Source organism: Mytilus edulis, chromosome 5, assembly GCF_963676685.1.
Source record: "Mytilus edulis chromosome 5, xbMytEdul2.2, whole genome shotgun sequence".
NCBI classification, from domain to species: Eukaryota; Metazoa; Mollusca; class Bivalvia; order Mytilida; family Mytilidae; genus Mytilus; species Mytilus edulis.
Genome location: NC_092348.1, coordinates 85,786,372 through 85,805,785, shown reverse-complemented (window position 1 = coordinate 85,805,785; position 19,414 = coordinate 85,786,372). Strand labels below are relative to the sequence as shown.

The 19,414-nt window shown below is 32.4% G+C and overlaps 1 protein-coding gene across 1 annotated transcript; it reads right to left on the bottom strand.

Annotated features, from left to right (window-relative positions):
* Positions 1–432: 432 nt before the first annotated feature.
* LOC139522550 (uncharacterized) lies at positions 433–15,442 on the bottom strand. The gene is made up of 3 exons (XM_071316020.1): positions 15,262–15,442; positions 2,853–3,089; positions 433–1,082 (listed from the first exon to the last, which is right to left on the bottom strand). Exons 1-3 carry the CDS (start codon positions 15,329–15,331, stop codon positions 541–543), a joined length of 849 nt encoding a protein of 282 aa, XP_071172121.1. The 5' UTR covers positions 15,332–15,442; the 3' UTR covers positions 433–540.
* Between the last annotated feature and the right edge of the window lie 3,972 nt (positions 15,443–19,414).

Here is a 19,414-nt window from a genome sequence, read left to right as displayed (position 1 = left end):
AAAATAATCTTGATGCTCTTATAAACCATCTTTGAAGGCTAAATTAGCACTCAGCTGTCTAAAAATGAATTTTATTACACAATAACTTTCCTATTTGAAAAATCCACAGGGGCCAAAATGCGAAACTAAACTCCTAACTGTGTATTGCTACATTTGTACCTTAATTAATAGAAAATATTTTTTTTCAAATTCTCCCTTTTAACTTATTATCTGTGTTCTGCTAGCTAAATCGAGCAAAATGGTCTTTTATTTTTGAAAATTGGTCGAGTAATGAATATTTTATCAAGGTTAGCAGTTGACACTGAAACGCGACAAAAACTGATTTTGCTGAAATTCTCCAGTCATTCTGTATTTTACAAAATTCTTCCAACAACACTTTACATACTTTAAACTACGCTCTGAATGCCCGCGATTTCGCGGGTGTGTTCTAGTTTCATTGATAGTAACATAACTTAGTTTTCAATTGACCATACTTTGCAATAAAGCGAACAGATCCTTGGCGATGTCTATTAAATGGTACATATACATCAGATTTTGATTTCATCTATATTTTCGTGAAAAAAAACCAATACAATCACTAAATGTCATTAGAACCACAGGTAAACATACAACAACTATACCAACAGTACCAATAGTAACAGACGATTTTCGGTCATCACGTGCACTGGTGTGACGTCGAATATACGCTGACGTAGTTTTCTTGTCAACCTTAAGTTTTTTCTCTAGTTCTTTAATCACAGTATACAATTCTTCTTCGGACAATTTCTTGTTTCCACATGGACAAAAACACTGATGTGGCTTAACAGCAACTGTTGTTTTAAGTTCAGTTATAAAAATCATGTCATTGGTTGTTTGAAATTCAGTTGTTGGTGTCTTTTCAGTTGTAGTTTGTAGTTCAGTTGTAGAAGTTTTGTCAGGTGTTATTTGTAGTTCAGTTGTAGAAGTTTTGTCAGTTGTTATTTGTAGTTCTGTTGTAGAAGATTTGTCAGTTGTTGTTGGTATATCAGTTGACAAAGTTTTGTCAGTTGTCGACATTTTTTCAGTAGTTTCAGCGTTTGTTAATGTTGTTGGTGTTGTAAAAACTGAAAAAGTCATAAATACAAAATGAAGTTGATCGATTTTTAAAAAGAAACTGTCACTAAACAAAAATGTTTGTGCTTGTTAGCTTTCGATATATGAAAGGGTAAATCTGATTCGTCAATATAAACATATTCAACTAATCAGTCACTATTGTGGTGCCATCTTGCCATCTACTTCAAGATGACTGATGAGTTTAACGCATGGTATTTGACATACGTAGCTATTTCAGTCACAATACATTGGAAGAGGGGCGAAAGAAACCAGAGAGACAGTCAAACTCATAGATCGAAAATAAAATTGGCATTGCCATGGCTAAAAAATAAAAGACAAACAGACAAATAGTAGTACACACGACACAACATAGAAAACTAAAGACTAAGCAACACGAACCCAACCAAAACCTGAGGGTGATCTTATGGGCTCCGGAAGGGTAAGCAGATCTTGTTCCAAATGTGGCACCCTTCGTGTAGCTCATGTTATTACAAACCCGGTAAATAGTCTTGTTCGGTAGATCACATTTGTGGTGAAAAGGGAAGTGGATAGAAGTTCAAACTTTTTCACATACCCAACGTCAAAACTAAAAGGGTGTATTAGGTTTTCTTGTTTTTGACTATTGGTCTGGTTTCATTTCAAATTTTTCCCGTTAACCTCTAGTATTCTTATCTTAATTTTATTTCTAAATCTTTTAAAAAAAATATGAAAGAAAAAAGATGCCAATGTTGGCTATATGAAATCTGAAGAGAGAATCACTTCCCGCCTATTTTTCAATAGCTTATATATCATAAACAATAAAACGGACCATGCATTAACTATCGATGTCTTTATACTAAATCTATTGAATGTGCCCCAAGTCAGGGATCAGTTTCACAAAAAACAATCTGATGAAATTCATGCACAATTCGGTATACATAAGATCAATCAAAGTTTTTTTGTGCAACCAACTCCAGGATTATGTAATTCAGTGGTTGTCGTTTGTTGCTGTGTTACATATTTGTTTTTCGCTCAAATTTTTGTGCTTTAGTTAGGCCATTAGTTTTCTCGTCGGAATTCTTTTAAATTTGTCCTTTTGGCATTTTATAGCTGACTTGCTCATTTTTTAAAGCCGTACAGAGACCTATAGTTGTTAATTTCTGTGTCATTTTGTCTCTTGTGAAGAGTTTTCTCATTCGCAATCATAAAAATCTTAATTTTTATGTTTAAAATTTGTTTATAGAAGTACACCACTAGTTCATGGTCCCATTGCTTTCTATGTTAAATTTCTCCATTTCAAACAGACAAGTTTCAAGTTCAAATAAAGTGGCAATCATTGCATGTCAAAGCAACACTTTACGGTGTCTTGTACTGAAAAACTCAATATACCTTTAATGGCACATATAAGAAAGAACTGGTTCCTGGAACTTCAGCCATCATGTACCAACACAGTTACTTTAGATCTGACAAACAGACAAAATGTACCCTCTTTTTAAAGTTTGGTACATTTTTTTTTTTAATATTCAAAAGTCCAAACGTATACTACAATGATCACCAGTCCTTCAGCTTTCATTTGATATAACAAATATGTAAATATTCTACGTATTTTGAAATTTACACTCATGCGTAGGATCAATTTTGTGTTAATTATGTACTACTTTCTGGTATTTGCTTTCTGGCCTGGCCCAAATTAGTAGTGTTACACCTTATCTAAAACTACAGTTTGGTTTGGTATGATTAATTTAACTTTACTTCACTGCACTTGATGATTAAGCATGCAGATAACCTAACTATATGCTTACCACAATATTGTACATCGCAATATGCCCATCTTATAGTCGGGTTCATTGTATAACACCAAGGACCTCCTGGTTCATTGTCCGGGTTGCGACAATAATTTTCCTGGTCACCAACCAATTCTTTGAAGTAAGTTGGGTGAGGGTAGTCAGTATTCCATTTTTGACATTGAATGCCGGATATTGTGACGTTTATCTGGCCTTTGTATTCTCTCCCTAATGCTGTTATTTTGCATTCTAATTCTAAAAGATATAAGAAATATTAGTCGCAAATATATATATAGTAACGAGTTTACACAAGCCTCTTAATAATAACTAGCAGATAATTAACAGTATAATAATTGTTAGGCTTTTAATTTAGAACGACTGTTTACGGCCAAAGGGATGAGTTCACCTTTCTACTTGTTAATTTTCATTTCTATATTGATATATAAAAAAAATAATCTAGAAACATTCCAGCTGCGCCTGCATATGGAGTAACGTCAGGATACCCAAATTGCATCTATTTCGACAGTTTTTTCATCTATATTTATTTCATTTGGATCTAGAAAAAAAGTTCACAGTCTGTGTTTATTTTAAAACTCGTGTTCGGACTACACAAATGTGGTTCTGCTCAATATTCCAAAAATGTGCAAAAATTACGTCATTTTCCTGGGCAAAAACAAAGTGCAGTAACATGCATCTACTGTTTTCGAATATATAGCTAGTGACATTACATATTTTTTTGGTAAAAAATCTATTATTGAAAAATATTGTGTATCGGTTCCTTTTTTTGGCTAGTATACACAGAGGCATAAGTAGAACTATTATAGTATCAATCAATAGAATTCCAAATGATTTAGTGTATAGACGTATCAAACAGTTTCCGAAAAGCAGGGACACTACCTCAAGTACAAATTATTGACCGTATGTACCACCATTAGTGCTCACAAACATATTTACTCTCGTCGCATTCTTTATTTGTCTGTCCAAAGTCAGGAGCCTTAATGGTTGTCTTTGCTTCATGTCTGGCATATGTATTTATTTTTGAATTGTTTTGTTATAAAATAGGCCGTTAGTTTTCTCAATTGAATTGTTTCATATTTTTCATGTCGGGGACTTTTTTAGTCGACCATACGGTATGGATTATTCTCATTGTTGAATGCCGTACGATTGTTAATAATTGCTTTAATATATTCATTTTATTTGAAGTCTTGTGGATAGTTGTCTCATCAGCAATCATACCACATCACCTTTAATATATTTAGTTATCTTTAGTTGATCAAAAACAACATCAACGTATGTCTCGATAAAAATAATATTCAAAGATCTACTACGATGTTAAATTGGCATCATATAGAAATCTAATCTGAAGTTTTTGACATCAGACTCGGACTTCTCTTGAACTGAATTTTAATGTGCATTTACTTTTCTACATTGGCTAGAGGTCGAGGGAAAGTGTTGAAATCTCATAAACATGTTTAACCCCGCCGCATTTTTGCGCCTGTCCCAAATCAGGAGCCTCTGGTTTTGTTAGTCTTGTATTATTTAAAATTTTTGTTTTCTTGTGTACAATTTGAACTTTAGTATGGCGCTCATTATCACTGAACTAGAATATATATTTGTTTAGTGGCCAGCTGAAGGACGCCTCAGGGTGCGGGAATTTCTCGCTGCATTAAAGACCTGCTGGTGACCTTCTGCTGTTGTCAGTTCTATGGTCGGGTTGTTGTCTCTTTGACACATTCCCCATTTCCATTCTCAATTTTATTATTCAAAGTATCAAATAGTTTGTATTGATTTCTCTAAATTTACGAACTTTTCCAACATTCTCAAAGTGAAATTTAATTTAGAATATCCAGTTTGTAACCAAAGATACCGCCGAATTCAAAATCAAATCTTTGTACCTTATGAAAGAATTTTGGTAAGAAATGTTCGGTAACAACTTTCATATTGAATTTTTCAGTATTTAAACATAGATTATGCTAATGGAAAATGATGTATATAGGAGCAATTTATAGGCAACCATAAAGGCTTTAACATTGTATCGGTAAATGTATGTTTTGCAAAATATAGAAAGGACACTTATTGCTCTTTAAAAAGTTTTGAATGGTCGTCCCCTAACAATAACATATCTGCTCTTTATCAAACATATGTTTTCCTTATTATGTGTGCGTCGCTGTTTATTCCTTTGCAGTTACTTGTGTAAATAAAGTTCTATGGTTTTTAACATAAACTTTCAAATTCAAACACGCATTTCTATTTAGAATGTTCTAGTAAAAAGATGTACTTGTTTTCACAGCATAGACTCCGTAAAAGGATAATTAAAAGTATATATTTTGGTTCTATTAAAGAAACATTTGCATGAAATTTATTCAGCATAGATTGTATAAATAGAACATACATGTACCTCTTTCCATTACCTTTTCGATTTTAGTTAATTTTATCAAAAGGAATCGATCTTGATAAATATACCAAAAATTGTTATATCTACGACAAGACTGAAGCTAGCCGGAAAATAACTTGCGCACATTAAGATGAATTATCATATACATATAGAAAATAATGGTATTATTGAACCCCATCATAAAACATATTTGTACATATATTTATTCATGAAATTTGAAGAATTGCCTATTCCGTGTGATATGAATTTTGTTATCAACTGCTTCCGGTTTATATCAACTGCTTCCGTTTCATATTAACCGCTTCCGGCTATTATCAACTGCTTTGCTGTAACGTTATCGGATGACATTTCGACTACATTAAGGAAAATATTCCTCACTGGTACGTTTATTTGTGCAAAAATAGGAAGCAAAAGAACATATTAGGAATCAGGGAATCATATTATCAAAAAATGCAAAACAAACATTACAACAAAAGCATTTTTTCAAAGTTTGAAAAATAGTTGTTGTCTGTATGTCTTCTGTTGCAGTAAATGATTAAAAAAAAACCAGAACATATCATTTTTCATATCATGGTCAAAATCATCCCTCGAGCATGTCGGCTCTCAGGCTGATAACATGACCAAAGGCTGATAAGGGGTCTGATATGAAAAATACTATGAAATAATTCTATATTTATCATATACTTAGGCTAAATAGCATATGATTTTTACCATATGATAATAGCATTAATCTTGCGTAAATTTAATATTTTTTCGAATGGGTGTTCAGCGGGCTGATATGAAATATTTATCCTATACTTAGACTAATAACATTTGATTTTTACTGTATGATAATAACATTAAATTAACGTAAACTCCATATTTTACGAATTGGTGCTTAGCGGGCTGATATGAAAAGTTTATCACATGCTTCGATTGTTATCACATGCCTTGCCGTAACGTTATCACATGGCATTCCGGTGATACTCGGCAAATTCCGGAAAATGAACCTCAATCCAACGTTTGCAGTGAAAAACATTACAAAGTTGTGTACAAAACAATTATTTGGATACTGTAAAGTATATTAAATGACGTCATTGTTTGGCATGTGATGTCACGAACGTCAAGTTTTCATATTTTTGGCACACTAATAGGCTATTTGCCAATTCCCGTAATTGACCCTGTAATTAGAGAATGAGATCCCTAAAAAAGTTGTCTCCCTTATGAGGGACATTAATTTTTATTTGCAATGGAGAGCTAGCAGAAAGAGCAAATCTATCTGTGCTTAATGTGAGTAATTCATAAGGTTTTCAAATCTTTTAATAACATTAATTTGTTTTTAACCAAATACTAATGACATCAGAAATTATTTTTCGTGAAAAATTAGTTAAACCGCCGATACATCACTTTCAATTCAGCATGCTTTGCATTTGCTAAAGCCAATTTTGTCCGGTATGGAACCAGACTACGATTGACAAAGGGAAGTAATTTTCTTAAAAAGTGTGTAATAACAGAATCTAATCGGTAATTGGCAAATGAACTATTGCAACTATTAAAAATACAAAACACACAATACAATAAATAAAATAAATAAAACAGCACGCAAATTGTAAGGTAACCCAGGTGCTTCGGATAAGTAATTGAGCAGTGCTATGGATCAGAAAACAGTTCACATAATGTAATACTCTCCTGTTGAAATGTATGACAAAGCGTAAATAAAACATGGCAAAATCCGTATCACATGCCCTATTACCTTCGACCAATATCATCCTTCGGGCCTTAAGGCCCTTGGGCTGATATTGGTGTCTCGGGATGATACGACATATGATACGGATTTTGCCATGTATTCTTCTCTATTTATCGGTCGTCCCACTGTCTATATGACCTTTCACTCTGCTCAGCTTCGCATATTATGGCATTGTGACTTGTGACGTCAAAAATGTTGACCCGGATATATCAGCGACGTAACAAGTTTGACCCGAACTTATCAAGTCATCTTCAAGATGAAGTCCAAATTGATACAGCCACCTTCCTATTTTAGTTGTGGGGATAGAAAAATTAATATCATTCATACACGTTTGAGAAATATGTGCAGTTCTTTAAATTCAGATTTACATCGTGTTAATATTAAACCCAGTTCCGCATGCAGCTGTGGCCACCCTGTTGAGGATAGTATACACTTTTTTTTTAGAGTGCACTTTTCACAACAAAGGAAGAGAAATACTGTTTTCAAAATTAGAAAGATATACTATATCCATTGAGCTAATGTAGCTGGTGACAGTGACCTTTCTTTTCAGCAAAACAAAGACATTTTTGAGTCCGTACAATCTTATATCAGAATAACACAAAGATTTAAAACAATCAATTAACATTCTAAATTTCTACTTTACAAACTTGCACTCCAGTCCAGTTCTTTCATTATTATTCCTTATTATATTAATTTTTTTTTTTTATTTCTAATTTTCGTCTGTAGTATGTATTACATGCATTCTTACTATGTTTTTTCGTCATTATCTAATGTACTTTGTGTTTATATTTATATTGGGAGAGGACGTCTCTAATGTTGTTATAACTTGTGTCCAATCCCTTTTGCTACTTTTGCAAATAAAATATGTTTAAATTAAAACTTCCGATTTGCTAGTGAAACAAAGAAAACACTTCCAAAAGACACAAATACAGCCCGATAAATCGATTGTCAGGTTATCTGCTAGACTGATGCTAATAGGTATAGGAAGCTCAACACAATATAAAAGCTTTTTGATCGCATTCTCTGCGCTCACTCAACAAAAAACTTCTTATTGTGACTCACAGCTGGTAATTAACAATATCAACATGCCGCATACAACCTGATAATCGGTACATTGTCAAAACCGAAAATTAGAAAAAAGTCAGAAACGAACGTTCGAAAAAATGAAATGGGATGTATAATTTAGTAAACAGGCCAACGGGGAATGGCTGTATAGGTATTGTATGGGAGAAACAGGCGCATCGTTTGCACAAGGTTTCGAATGGCAGTGTGTTAAAAACTCTGAAACTAGGGGTCGAATATCTTTATTTTTTTTTTTTACAAAAACAGGGAATTTCCCTTTTCATTTGCTTCCTATACCTATTAGTAAGATAACCTTTTTTCTACATTGAGTTGCATGCTGTGCAACACCAGATCATTTCTGATCTCTTTCTGTGTTTCAGTCATAGAGCCCTATATCAAACTGTGTTCAGCAGTGACGGTCATCTTGGTTTTACAGAAAATTAACTAAATTAAATTAAATATTAACATTAGCAACGTGTAGAATACTATATTCACCTTTTTAACATATACATTACTTGTTCTGAAGAGATAACCTCTTGTCCAAATTGTGTGCTTGCTTTAGGAATTTCTTCACTGTTGTATTTATGGAGAACAAAATCATGTAAATTCATTTATCTTATAGCTTGCTTGTCATGTTTTAGGGGTTTTGTCAGATTTCGGAATCCTCTGGTTTAATATGCTATTTGAATGCCTTAAAAAAATGCCCATTGACCCCCCATTTTTCTGTTTATAAATCTTTTACATGTATAATGATAAGCCATCTGTAAAAGTCTTATGAGATTTTAATTATTTTTGATATTTTTTGAGAACTTAAACTTGTCAATGACAAAGCTAAGAAAAGTCAAGAGAGACTATTTTCCCGCCAAAATTTCAATGGTTAATAACTCAAAAACAAGCAAATTGGCCTATCTATTTGTTTACTCTTTTGATTCATTTATTAATCTTCAATCAATATAGACTAGTGATTTGAAAAAGTTATTTATTTTGAAACTGAAAAGCGAACTCCCATTAAACGATTACTTAACCCTGAAATAATAACAACACAGTGATATATTGTTCGGAGGAATACTTCCTTCCTCATTCGAATACTAGTATTTGGATAAAAAAAGAAAAGAAAATTAAAATTGTGTTACTTTCAAAAATTTGCACCAATGGAAACCATTGTGAATAATAGAAAGATCAACATACTGATGAAAATCGTTCTTTTTCTTTTACCAACACTTAGGTCTTTTATTTACCTTCGTTAGGTTAAAACTTATAAAGAAAAGAATATATGAATGTTACAGCTGAGCAGTATATTTGCGTATTCAATATTTTAAAAAGTTATTAAAAAAAATGCTGTGAACCACATTTTCATCGCTCACATCAATTCTAACTGACGGTTGACTTAGGAATATGAGTAAAAGAAATGGAACACCAATGGACAGCAACCCCACAAAAATCTTAAGTCATTTAAAGGTCGACATAAAAACAGACAAATGCACGACCATATCTTATGACGGTTTTATAATTCATAATCTCCAGGACTTGTAATTTTCAAATGTTATATTTTTTAATATGTTGAATCATAATAATGTTGTTTTATTAAGTGAGTGAACGTCGAAGAGCCTTCTGAATCTAATTTTCGTTCCCTTTTACCAACACTATTTTGGGTTTGGGACTATTTTGGCACTTGATTGTTAGATGCTATGTATGTGCATTGAAGGATTTGTATGGAACGCCGGAACTGTCTTATAGTGTCAATATTTAATGTGTTTTGTCGATTTGCCTGAACGTCCTGTCATTTCTTCTTTATGTCATGTGCAGATGTCTTTATTTCCTGACACGGCATCTCTGTGTTATGTCAAATTAGTAATTTCTTTGGTCAAACAATTGTATGATATGTCATTGCTAAACTTTGTTGTGTAAAATATGCATTACATTATGCTGTAACTACTATATATTCTGTGAATACTTCGAAACTTTATGATCCACCACCTTTACATTCTCTCATATTTTATCCATGTTGTGTCTATTCTTCTTTTTAATACGTAAGTCAGTTAATAATTGCGTCCAGTCTCAAGTGTTATTGTTATGTCAAATGTTCTGAAGGTTTGTTTCGGTGCACCTTTGTTCTATGTAAATCTCATGATATTATAGTCTTTTGGCGTTATGTTGTGTTTATACATATGTATCTCCAGTGAAAAACACAATATATCATGGTATAATTCATATGCGTTTTGCCGAACAATTGATACTCTCTGTGAGCATTCATTACTTGATGAGCAAATGCCTTTTACATTATGGGCAAACAACTAATACGTTTTGTGTAAACATCGTTCACCCTGTGTGCAAACATCGTTTACCTTATGTGCAAGCACCTATTGCTTTATGTGCAAATACCTATTAAGTTATGTATAAAAACTACATCACTATGTGCAAACACTATTACGTTATGTGCAAATACCGCTTACATTATGTGCAAATACCGCTTACATTATGTGCAAACCCCATGTAAGTTATGTGCAAATGCCTATTACATTATGTCCAAACATCTATTACGTTATGTGAAACACCTATTACGTTATGTCCAAACACCTATTACGTTATGTGCAAACACTTATTACGGTCTGGTAATTTTGACACAGATTAAAACAAAACGCATCAATGATATGCATTTTGAAAATGAAGTAAATTAAAAGTTTGACCTTTCTAACAAACTGTGGATTTTTATATTAATTATATTGATTGGTGTAAAAATGCTATATACATACAATGTATCTAATTTTATGGGAAATTATTTTGCTCTACTTTAAAAGTGTGCGTTATGCATCCATGCTTTCAACATTTGTTCACTTTACTTGTTGAAAATTGTAACAAATATATAGACACGACTCTAGTTTTCAAGAGGTGCAACCGAAAGGAACAATACGATATAAAAAGGAAGATGTGGCAATGTGACAACTCTTCACTAGAGACCAGGATGATTTGTTATTACCCTCCCAGTAGGGTTTTCATCTAGCGAGAAACGTGTACTAGATTAATGCTACAAATGTAATGACGTCTCCCACGATTCATGTAGCAGCTAAGGAATCCTACAAAAAAAAATTTAAAAGATTTTATTTTCGTTCATTTCCTTTAACAGTTGTGAATATTATTCTGAATAACCTTCCTAAGACTTATTATTTCCTCCGTCCCTGACAAGGCGTGTTGAGGCGGGTGGGTGCTCTGAAAAGGGGTGGTCAGGTGACCCGCCCTTATTATCTGATTTTTTTTTTAAACTAACAGGGATGTTGGAAAAATTTGATCCGATTTTGGATCAGACAGGTAGAAGGGTGTAACAAAAAGCTGCAATTTCTCTAAAAAAACATATTTTTTTCATATTAAAAACTGCCTTATCCACAAAAATGACGCATACACATATTTTTTTCTGAATGTGAGGGTTATCAGCCTTGTTTCACCTTCACTGGTCATACTCGAAATTAAATCCCGCAACCTGAAACTCCAGATAATGACTTTCATTTATCCGTATTTGGTCCGGTAACTCTTCGAACCGTGTCATCAAGAACGATACAAAAAAACACATATTCTAGTAAATTGTAATTGTTTTCTTCTATTATTTTTATGAATTTCCTGTTTACAAAACATTGAATTTTTCGAAAAACTAAGGATTTTCTTATCCAAGGCAAAGATTACCTTAGCCGTATTTGGCACAACTTTTTGGAATTTTGGATCCTCAATGCTCTTAAACTTTGTACTTGTTTGGCTTTATAAATATTTTGACATGAGCGTCACTGATGAGTCTTATGTAGACGAAACGCGCATCAGGCGTACTAAATTATAATCCTGGTACCTTTGATAACTATTTACACCACTGGGTTGATGCCACTGCTGGTGGACGTATCGTCCCCGAGGGTATCACCAGCCCAGTAGTCAACACTTCGGTGTTGACATGAAAAATCAATAATGTGATCATTTTTATGAATTTACTGTTTACAAAACTTTGAATTTTTCGAAAAACTAAGGATTTTCTTATCCCAGGCAAAGATTACCTTAGCCGTATTTGGCACAACTTTTTGGAATTTTGGATCCTCAATGCTCCTCAACTTTGTACTTGTTTGGCTTTATAAATATTTTGATATGAGCGTCACTGATGAGTCTTATGTAGACGAAACGCGCGTCTGACGTACTAAATTATAATCCTGGTACCTTTGATAACTATTTACACCACTGGGTCGATGCCACTGCTGGTGGAAGTTTCGTTCCCGAGGGTATCACTAGTTGCCTCCTTTGGTCCCTGTTGGATGGTTGCATCATTGCATTTTTACCACATCTCCTTATTTCTTTACGTATAAAGTCTATTAGATTTAAATGTCAATGTCATGTCGGCTCAACTAAAGGAAGCTGTAACCTAATTTGTTTCATCAGGTACAATTTGAACAGAGATTTGATGAAACATTAACCAAGAGGATACTTATTTACAAAGTGATTATAGGTTGCACTTTGTAAATACAGCTGTTTCTCAAACCACGCCTCTTTTGGGGAGATTTATAATATTCATAGAAAATTGATTTTGTTTACATACTGGTTCCCAGTTATGCTCTCTGTGATCCATCTCATAGAGACAAAACTTGGGAATGTTACCAGTAAATATTCACGTGCATATTGTTTGCATTGGAATCTGTGATAACCCTTCATTCGAGGTAGGGGTAGTTAAGAAAATTAGGGTTAGTTTAAACTCTGAAAATTTCAGGGCATATAAACGTTGAAAATATGCCGCACAACCCTATATTTTGAAATTTGAAAAAAATTGAAACTGCATATGAACTTTCAATTCTAGGATAACTTCATAGTAAAAGTGGTACAGTTCTGTTCTTAAAAGGAGTTCCTATGGGAAATTACATTGTCAATATTTACAGAAATGCAACCTTTATTTATTGAAAAACCGCAGCACAGTGTATATTGTTTCCGTGAATTTTTACTTCATGATTCGGTTACCAGTATTTATATAGATTAAGAAAATGACTGAATAATTGAGAAAATAACACTTTCAAAATTTTGCACCAGTGGAACTTCATAAAATATAAAAAAAAAATCAACATACCGATCAAGTGAACATATATATGTTTTAACAAACATTTAGAAGGCATATTCATATACATTTTGTCTCGACTTCATGATCTTACAAAGAAAACAAATATTAATCGTATCGATGAGTGGAACATTTGTGTATTCAACATTGCACGTGTCAACATTTAAACTGTGACTGACGTTGACTTGGGAATATGAGCCAAAAGAAGCAACCCTTAACAAATATAAAAAGCCGTTTGGTCGACATAAATAGACAACATTTAACGGTTTCGCCAATATTTGTTTAAATCAAAACTCAACGTTATGAATATAAAAGAGGAGCGAACGATACAAGAGGGACTGTCAAACTCATAAATCGAAAACAAACTGACAATGCCATAGCTAAAAAATTAAAAGACAAAGAGACAAACCATAGTATACAAAACACAACATAGAAAACTAAAAACTAAGTAACACGAACCCCACCAAAAACTAAGGGTGATCTCAGGTGCTCCTGACGGGTAAGTATATATACTGCTCTACACGTGGCACCCATCGTGTTGCTCATGTTATTAAAAACCCGGTAAATAGTCTAATTCGGTAGGACACATTCGTGGTATAAATTTTTACATGAAATTTTAAAATAAAATTCCAAATAGCTGATAAGTGAAAAAAAATAATATAAAAAAAATGCCGTTTTCCCCAATAACAAAGAATTTCTTCATAGCTAGTAATTGGGCACCTGAATTTAAAATTCTTAATTTTCAGCTCTGTAGGAATCAAAGTTTAAATATTTTTTAAACGTTTATACCTTTTCAATAAACAATAAAGGAAATTCTACTTTCTTTTTATGACAGAAATTACACATCAAGTAACATATTTTATGATTCCTGTATACACTGGGTTTTTTCTCTTTCTTTTGTGTTGGTTAATTGCTGCATCGTAAATGTTTTATCATTTTACGTTAACTTATCGATTTATGTTCGAAAATTATAGGAGAAGCAATTAATTTTCAAGTCACATTGAAATTATTTTCATGCTACACCGACAGATCGTTAATTTCTCCTCATGTCACGAAGGCATTACATAACTTTAAAAAGAAATACGCCTCATTCAAGATGTACAACACCCAGTAAATGATCACAAAAACAAAACTAAAAGAAATATTCAAGTCCCAGAATTTATGGTTACTCGCGGAAGTAAGTGTTATTTTATATGGTTATCTTATCAATGACTTAAATTTCCTCAACTGAAGAGATCAATTGTAGGTATGCTTTCTTGCGTCATGATATTCCCTATCATTACATGTAAAATGAAATATTCCCCCAAAAACTAGATCTAAACAGAATTCTTGCTCAGAATTTACACATTATTCTTATGAGTTTTACATGAGAACATGTTATTTTATATATTTATATAAAAAAATGAATAAGAAAAAGAATAAGAATATTTATTATTCCAATCAAGGGCCCTTGATGGGCAGTATAACACTTACTGTGTAACACATAAAACAATACATCAGGATTTGTAACTGAAAAACATTTTTATATATTGAAGTGAAACATTGAAAAGTTCAGACAGATGTTATTATCTTCATTCTATAAAAATCACATACATTTAATTCCAGGCAGCATCAGAACTATAAAATCATTACAATTATCATGATGTATGTTTGTTTATTTCTAAATTGGCAAGAGGTATACAGGGGAGGGTTGAGATCTCACTGAAATGTTTAACCCCGCAGCGTTTTTTTTTTACATCTGTCCAAAGTCAAAATTCTCTGGCCTTTCTTAGTCTTGCATGTTTTTGTATTAAATGGTGAATTTGACGTCCATTTCCATTTCATCAACATACATTTTTGTTACAAGATGTACGAACATCTATTTCGATGGGATTGGCCACGATTATTATACTTTTTATTTTTATTTTATAGCTCTTCATCCTTTTAATGAGCTTTGGATTTCCAAGAAATATACCACAGTTAATTCATTGAATTTAAAACAAAAACAATTTGTACATTTATAAGTTTTTACAATAAATCATATATTTTGGGTTATAACCCTTTATCGAATAGAATACGGTATTCAACAGAGATACATGTGCCAATTGGCGGACAAAATATATCGGATGTTTAAATATAAAGTTTTCTATATCGCAAAAAAAAATAATATATATATATATATATATCAACATACCTTTGCTTTCCGTAATCGACTTGAAGAAACTCCCAAATATAATTAGTTTGATGTATACCATACCGTGCATAGTATATCATACCGACTTCCAAATATAATTGTTTTGATGAATATCATACCGTGAACATAGAATTAAAACATCCAAATATTAAAACTTCTTGGATCGAGTGTTACATTTTATACCCTTTATCTGATCAACTCTGATAAAACAATAATTATTAAAACTTCCGCAGAAGGAACAAATAATCATTTAAAATGGTTAAACTATTTATTCCATGTCAATCAACATTAATTTTGCTTATGATATTGTTCAAATTTTTCAGTTTAAACAGTTTTATACTTTTCTCTCTGAAAACGTATACTACATATTCAATCAATAATAAGTTTGTATAGAATTCCACAGGTTCTTGCACTTTAAATTTAATCCCATGATGACAAGGCTTATCCCAAAAATACACAGCGACTCAACCAGAAAGAGGACTGGTATATACGAAGTTGAGATCCACCAGATGCATGTTGCTTTAATGCGACAGAAAAACCGTCGAACCAAGGGAAACAATATTGGACGCATTTTTGGATAAAAAAAAAACTTCGGACAAAAACAATACCAAATAACGATAATAAATTGTTACTGTGCAACTTTATAATATCTATTATATAGTTAAACTGTCAAAATAAAAGAAATATCAAATTGCACGGAGAACTGTAGTAGAATCTATTTCTCTCCTTATTTTTAGACGATATGTATGCAAAAAAAGGTATAAAAAAATATCAAACTTCGAACAAATTCAAAAAGGGAAAGTCCATAAAAAATCGAAGAATCAAACGTTATATCAATTAATGGAAAAGTAAAAATAAAACTGTAGTCTTCTTGACTTAATACGGGCATTTCTGGAAGAAAATGGTGGTTTAAACCTGGTTTATAGCTACCCAAATTTCTCCCTTGTATGACAGTTATTTATTGTATCGTTATATTGACAAAATTGGGTAAGCAACCGAAACATAGATAAAAGGGTAATGCAACAATATTTTGGATCCAGCAGTCAAAACTTTATAGTATACATTACATGCAACAACACAACCGCCTAAAAAATGCAAACAAACATAAAATTAAATCGCAAAAGCACCAAAAAAGGTGGATTAGTAGATTAATAAACTTGACAAAGACGCCAATACGTTTGCATATTTTTTAGTTCTATTTGGCAAACCTTGTAGGAATTTTTGGTCCTAAATGCTCTTTAACCAAAATACATTATTTTGTCTTTTTAACCATTTTAATTTTAGCGTCACTGTTCTTTTGCAGACGAACAGCATGTTTGGCGCAAATACAAAATGCCAATATTGGTATCTATGATGAGTTTATTTATGTTAAGCTCGTACTTGCTAGAAATATACGACACTTTAACATTAGTGTACTTTTGACACAAAACATGCTTCAATGGATTCACGAATGGGAACAATTGAATTGACACTGCATACGTTTAATGTTCTCCATCACGACTCACTTTTGACATGTTTTCGGGTGTTTTCATCTTTAGATATCAGAATAATCGTATAATCTGTATTTACTAATTGTCTATTATTCTTGTTTGTCCCATTCTAAGTGTGGATTCGCATGGTGGTTGATACGCGCCTAGCTAGATACGGACACGGTCTCTCTTCTTTTCAAAATCGTGAAATCTAAGTTTGCAGTGTGGCTGGAAAATGATGCACTTTTAACATCAATTACAAATTAGTCTCGCGTCATTCATTTCTAATTCAGATCATGAACACCACTGCTTTATCTTGAGTGTTACTATGAATAATTGAAATTTGTCGTTATCAATAAATGCAGTATGTCGGTTAAATGCAAGTATACAATGTCTTTTGTGTTGTATTTAAATGGTTTCTTAGTTAATTATATATTTTATTTTGAAAAATATTCATTGACAATTATTGTAAGCATTAAAGTGTAAACCTGCTGATTGGATATATATAGAATCTACCACTGCATCGATTGCGATACGATAAATATAGTTTTTCAAATTTAAATCGCGAGGCTTGCCGGCCTAGTGTTTAAATATTTAAAAATGAACTGTTCACAATGAATAAATACAGTATCGTTTGACAAGAGATATGGTGGTGGAATCAATTTCTCAAATGATTTTTATGCAGTATGCAGGCAAAGTTATTCCTTCTTTTCGAGAGATGTGTTCTTTCTATGTGACGTTATCAGACATGGTCGCCTTTTTTCATAACCAGAGGAAAACGATAAGTGGCCTAAGCATTAGACAAATGTTTTACAATTATTTTCGTACTTCAGCGAAACGTTCACAAGATGAGGAACGTTACGAACCAAAATGATAAATTAATAGGTGAGATTACTCGTCCTTAATAGGGGTATCTTCTTTGTTTATTTTGTTTCTTTTAAGCCATTTTCTTATATCTTTTACAAAGTTTGCCCATTTTTCTCTATATTTTATATTTCAGCACCCCTTTATTCTTTGTTTTTTATTGCCTTTACTTTTCTATTCTTTATTTTTTGGTCCAAAGTCGAATGGATCAGTCTGTACTATAGTTGAAAACTGGACCGAGTTCAATCTTGGAAACTCTAATGCTACTATACAAAAATGAGATAGTTGCAGTTGTTGCCAGTATCAGTAAAACCAGCTTTAGACTTATAATTATAATCAGAGATGAACCGATTTATTCAAAATCAGTTATTTGCAAGATACGGCCTAAGACTGGAGATAGCATGTCAGTAATTGATTAATTATGTTTATCATTGTCATCTTGCTTAACTTCTATTTTAACTTTGCGGTATAGGGGAAGGGTTGAAACCTGACAAACATATTTCGCACTGCCGCATTTTGGCATCTGTCTCGTGTCAGGAACCTCTAGCCAGTGTTATTCTTGTGGTGTTTATTTTTATTATTTTGGTTCATTCGTATGTTTGGGAATGTAGCGTCATTTTAAAATAAAAACAAATATCTTCACAAAAGTACTTATAGGCTCTAAAGTGAGCACATTTGGAATTTGGTGTAAGACCGATAATGTTTTGCATTCTTCACACCAAAATGCACCAGAAAACTTTGGTTGCAATCTACAAACATAATGTTCTATGACCAAAGTTCCAACAATTTTAATGACAATAGACACAGTAATTTCGAGTAACAAGCATAATGCTAAACTCAAAAGCTGTTGTGTCTTCTCTCTTATGCGAAGCTGACTTGCATTAAGCGTGGCGATGTCGCCATTATTTCGAAGTTCAGCATTAAGCTCTAACAGTATATACAATATCTAAAATATTTATTCAACTGGAAGTTGATTCATATTTATTTATTATGTTTTAATATCATTCATATAGAAAGAATGAGATATAGAATAAATGTTCATATGTTCGCGCTTCATACAAAATGTGCTCCGGTCAACACTTGTTTGCCCTTATAAAGTACTAAACGGCCAGTATGCAATGCAGGGGCAATTTGAAAGGGTTTTTTTATATTTCGAGAGCGACACAAAGTAAAGAATAATTATAACAAAACAAACTCTTTAAATGGGGCACTAGCTACGATATATATAAAAAAAATAAAGTAAAGTATGATTAATCAAATTGGAATAATGAAATAATAATTTGCTTTTAGCAATCAATTTCCTTTAATTTCGTTGAAATAAGCGATTAAACATAATTTTTGACTGATTCACTTGCAAGTGAAAACGTCATCATCATTCTAACCGGTATTCATGTGAACTTCAAGTTAACCCCTAGCTAGAGATTGACAACGCATGCATTGTACGTGTACTGGTTATTTAAAGAAAAAGAATGTCAAAAATGAAAGTGAAACTACGGTAAATCATTTGATTACTAATTCGATGCACATAAAATCATTCTTATATGGTTAAAAACAATGAGAAACATCTATTTTTAATCTATAAAATAAAATCAAACAGACCTATAAAAATGCAATTGCACGTGTTGGTTTAATCTATTCGTATCTTTATTTTTGTTTACATCGCTTATATGGTCATCTGAGGTCAAATCGATAGTTAATTAGATGGCGTCCGGACTAAAATACACACGAAACGAACCTATATATTATCTACCCCATGCTCTGTAAACTGTTTATTTTAGACTTTTGATAGTTTGGATAAATGTTTTACATTGTTATAAACC

Bases quoted from the DNA above. Each gene is read 5' to 3' on its own strand.
- LOC139522550 (XM_071316020.1), bottom strand. From the start codon at position 15,331: ATGCACGGTATGGTATACATCAAACTAATTATATTTGGGAGTTTCTTC. The intron at 3,090-15,261 runs GTATGTTGATAT...TATATCTTTTAG, and splicing joins GTCGATTACGGAAAGCAAAG to AATTAGAATGCAAAATAACA. The intron at 1,083-2,852 runs GTAAGCATATAG...TGACTTTTTCAG, and splicing joins TTGCGATGTACAATATTGTG to TTTTTACAACACCAACAACA.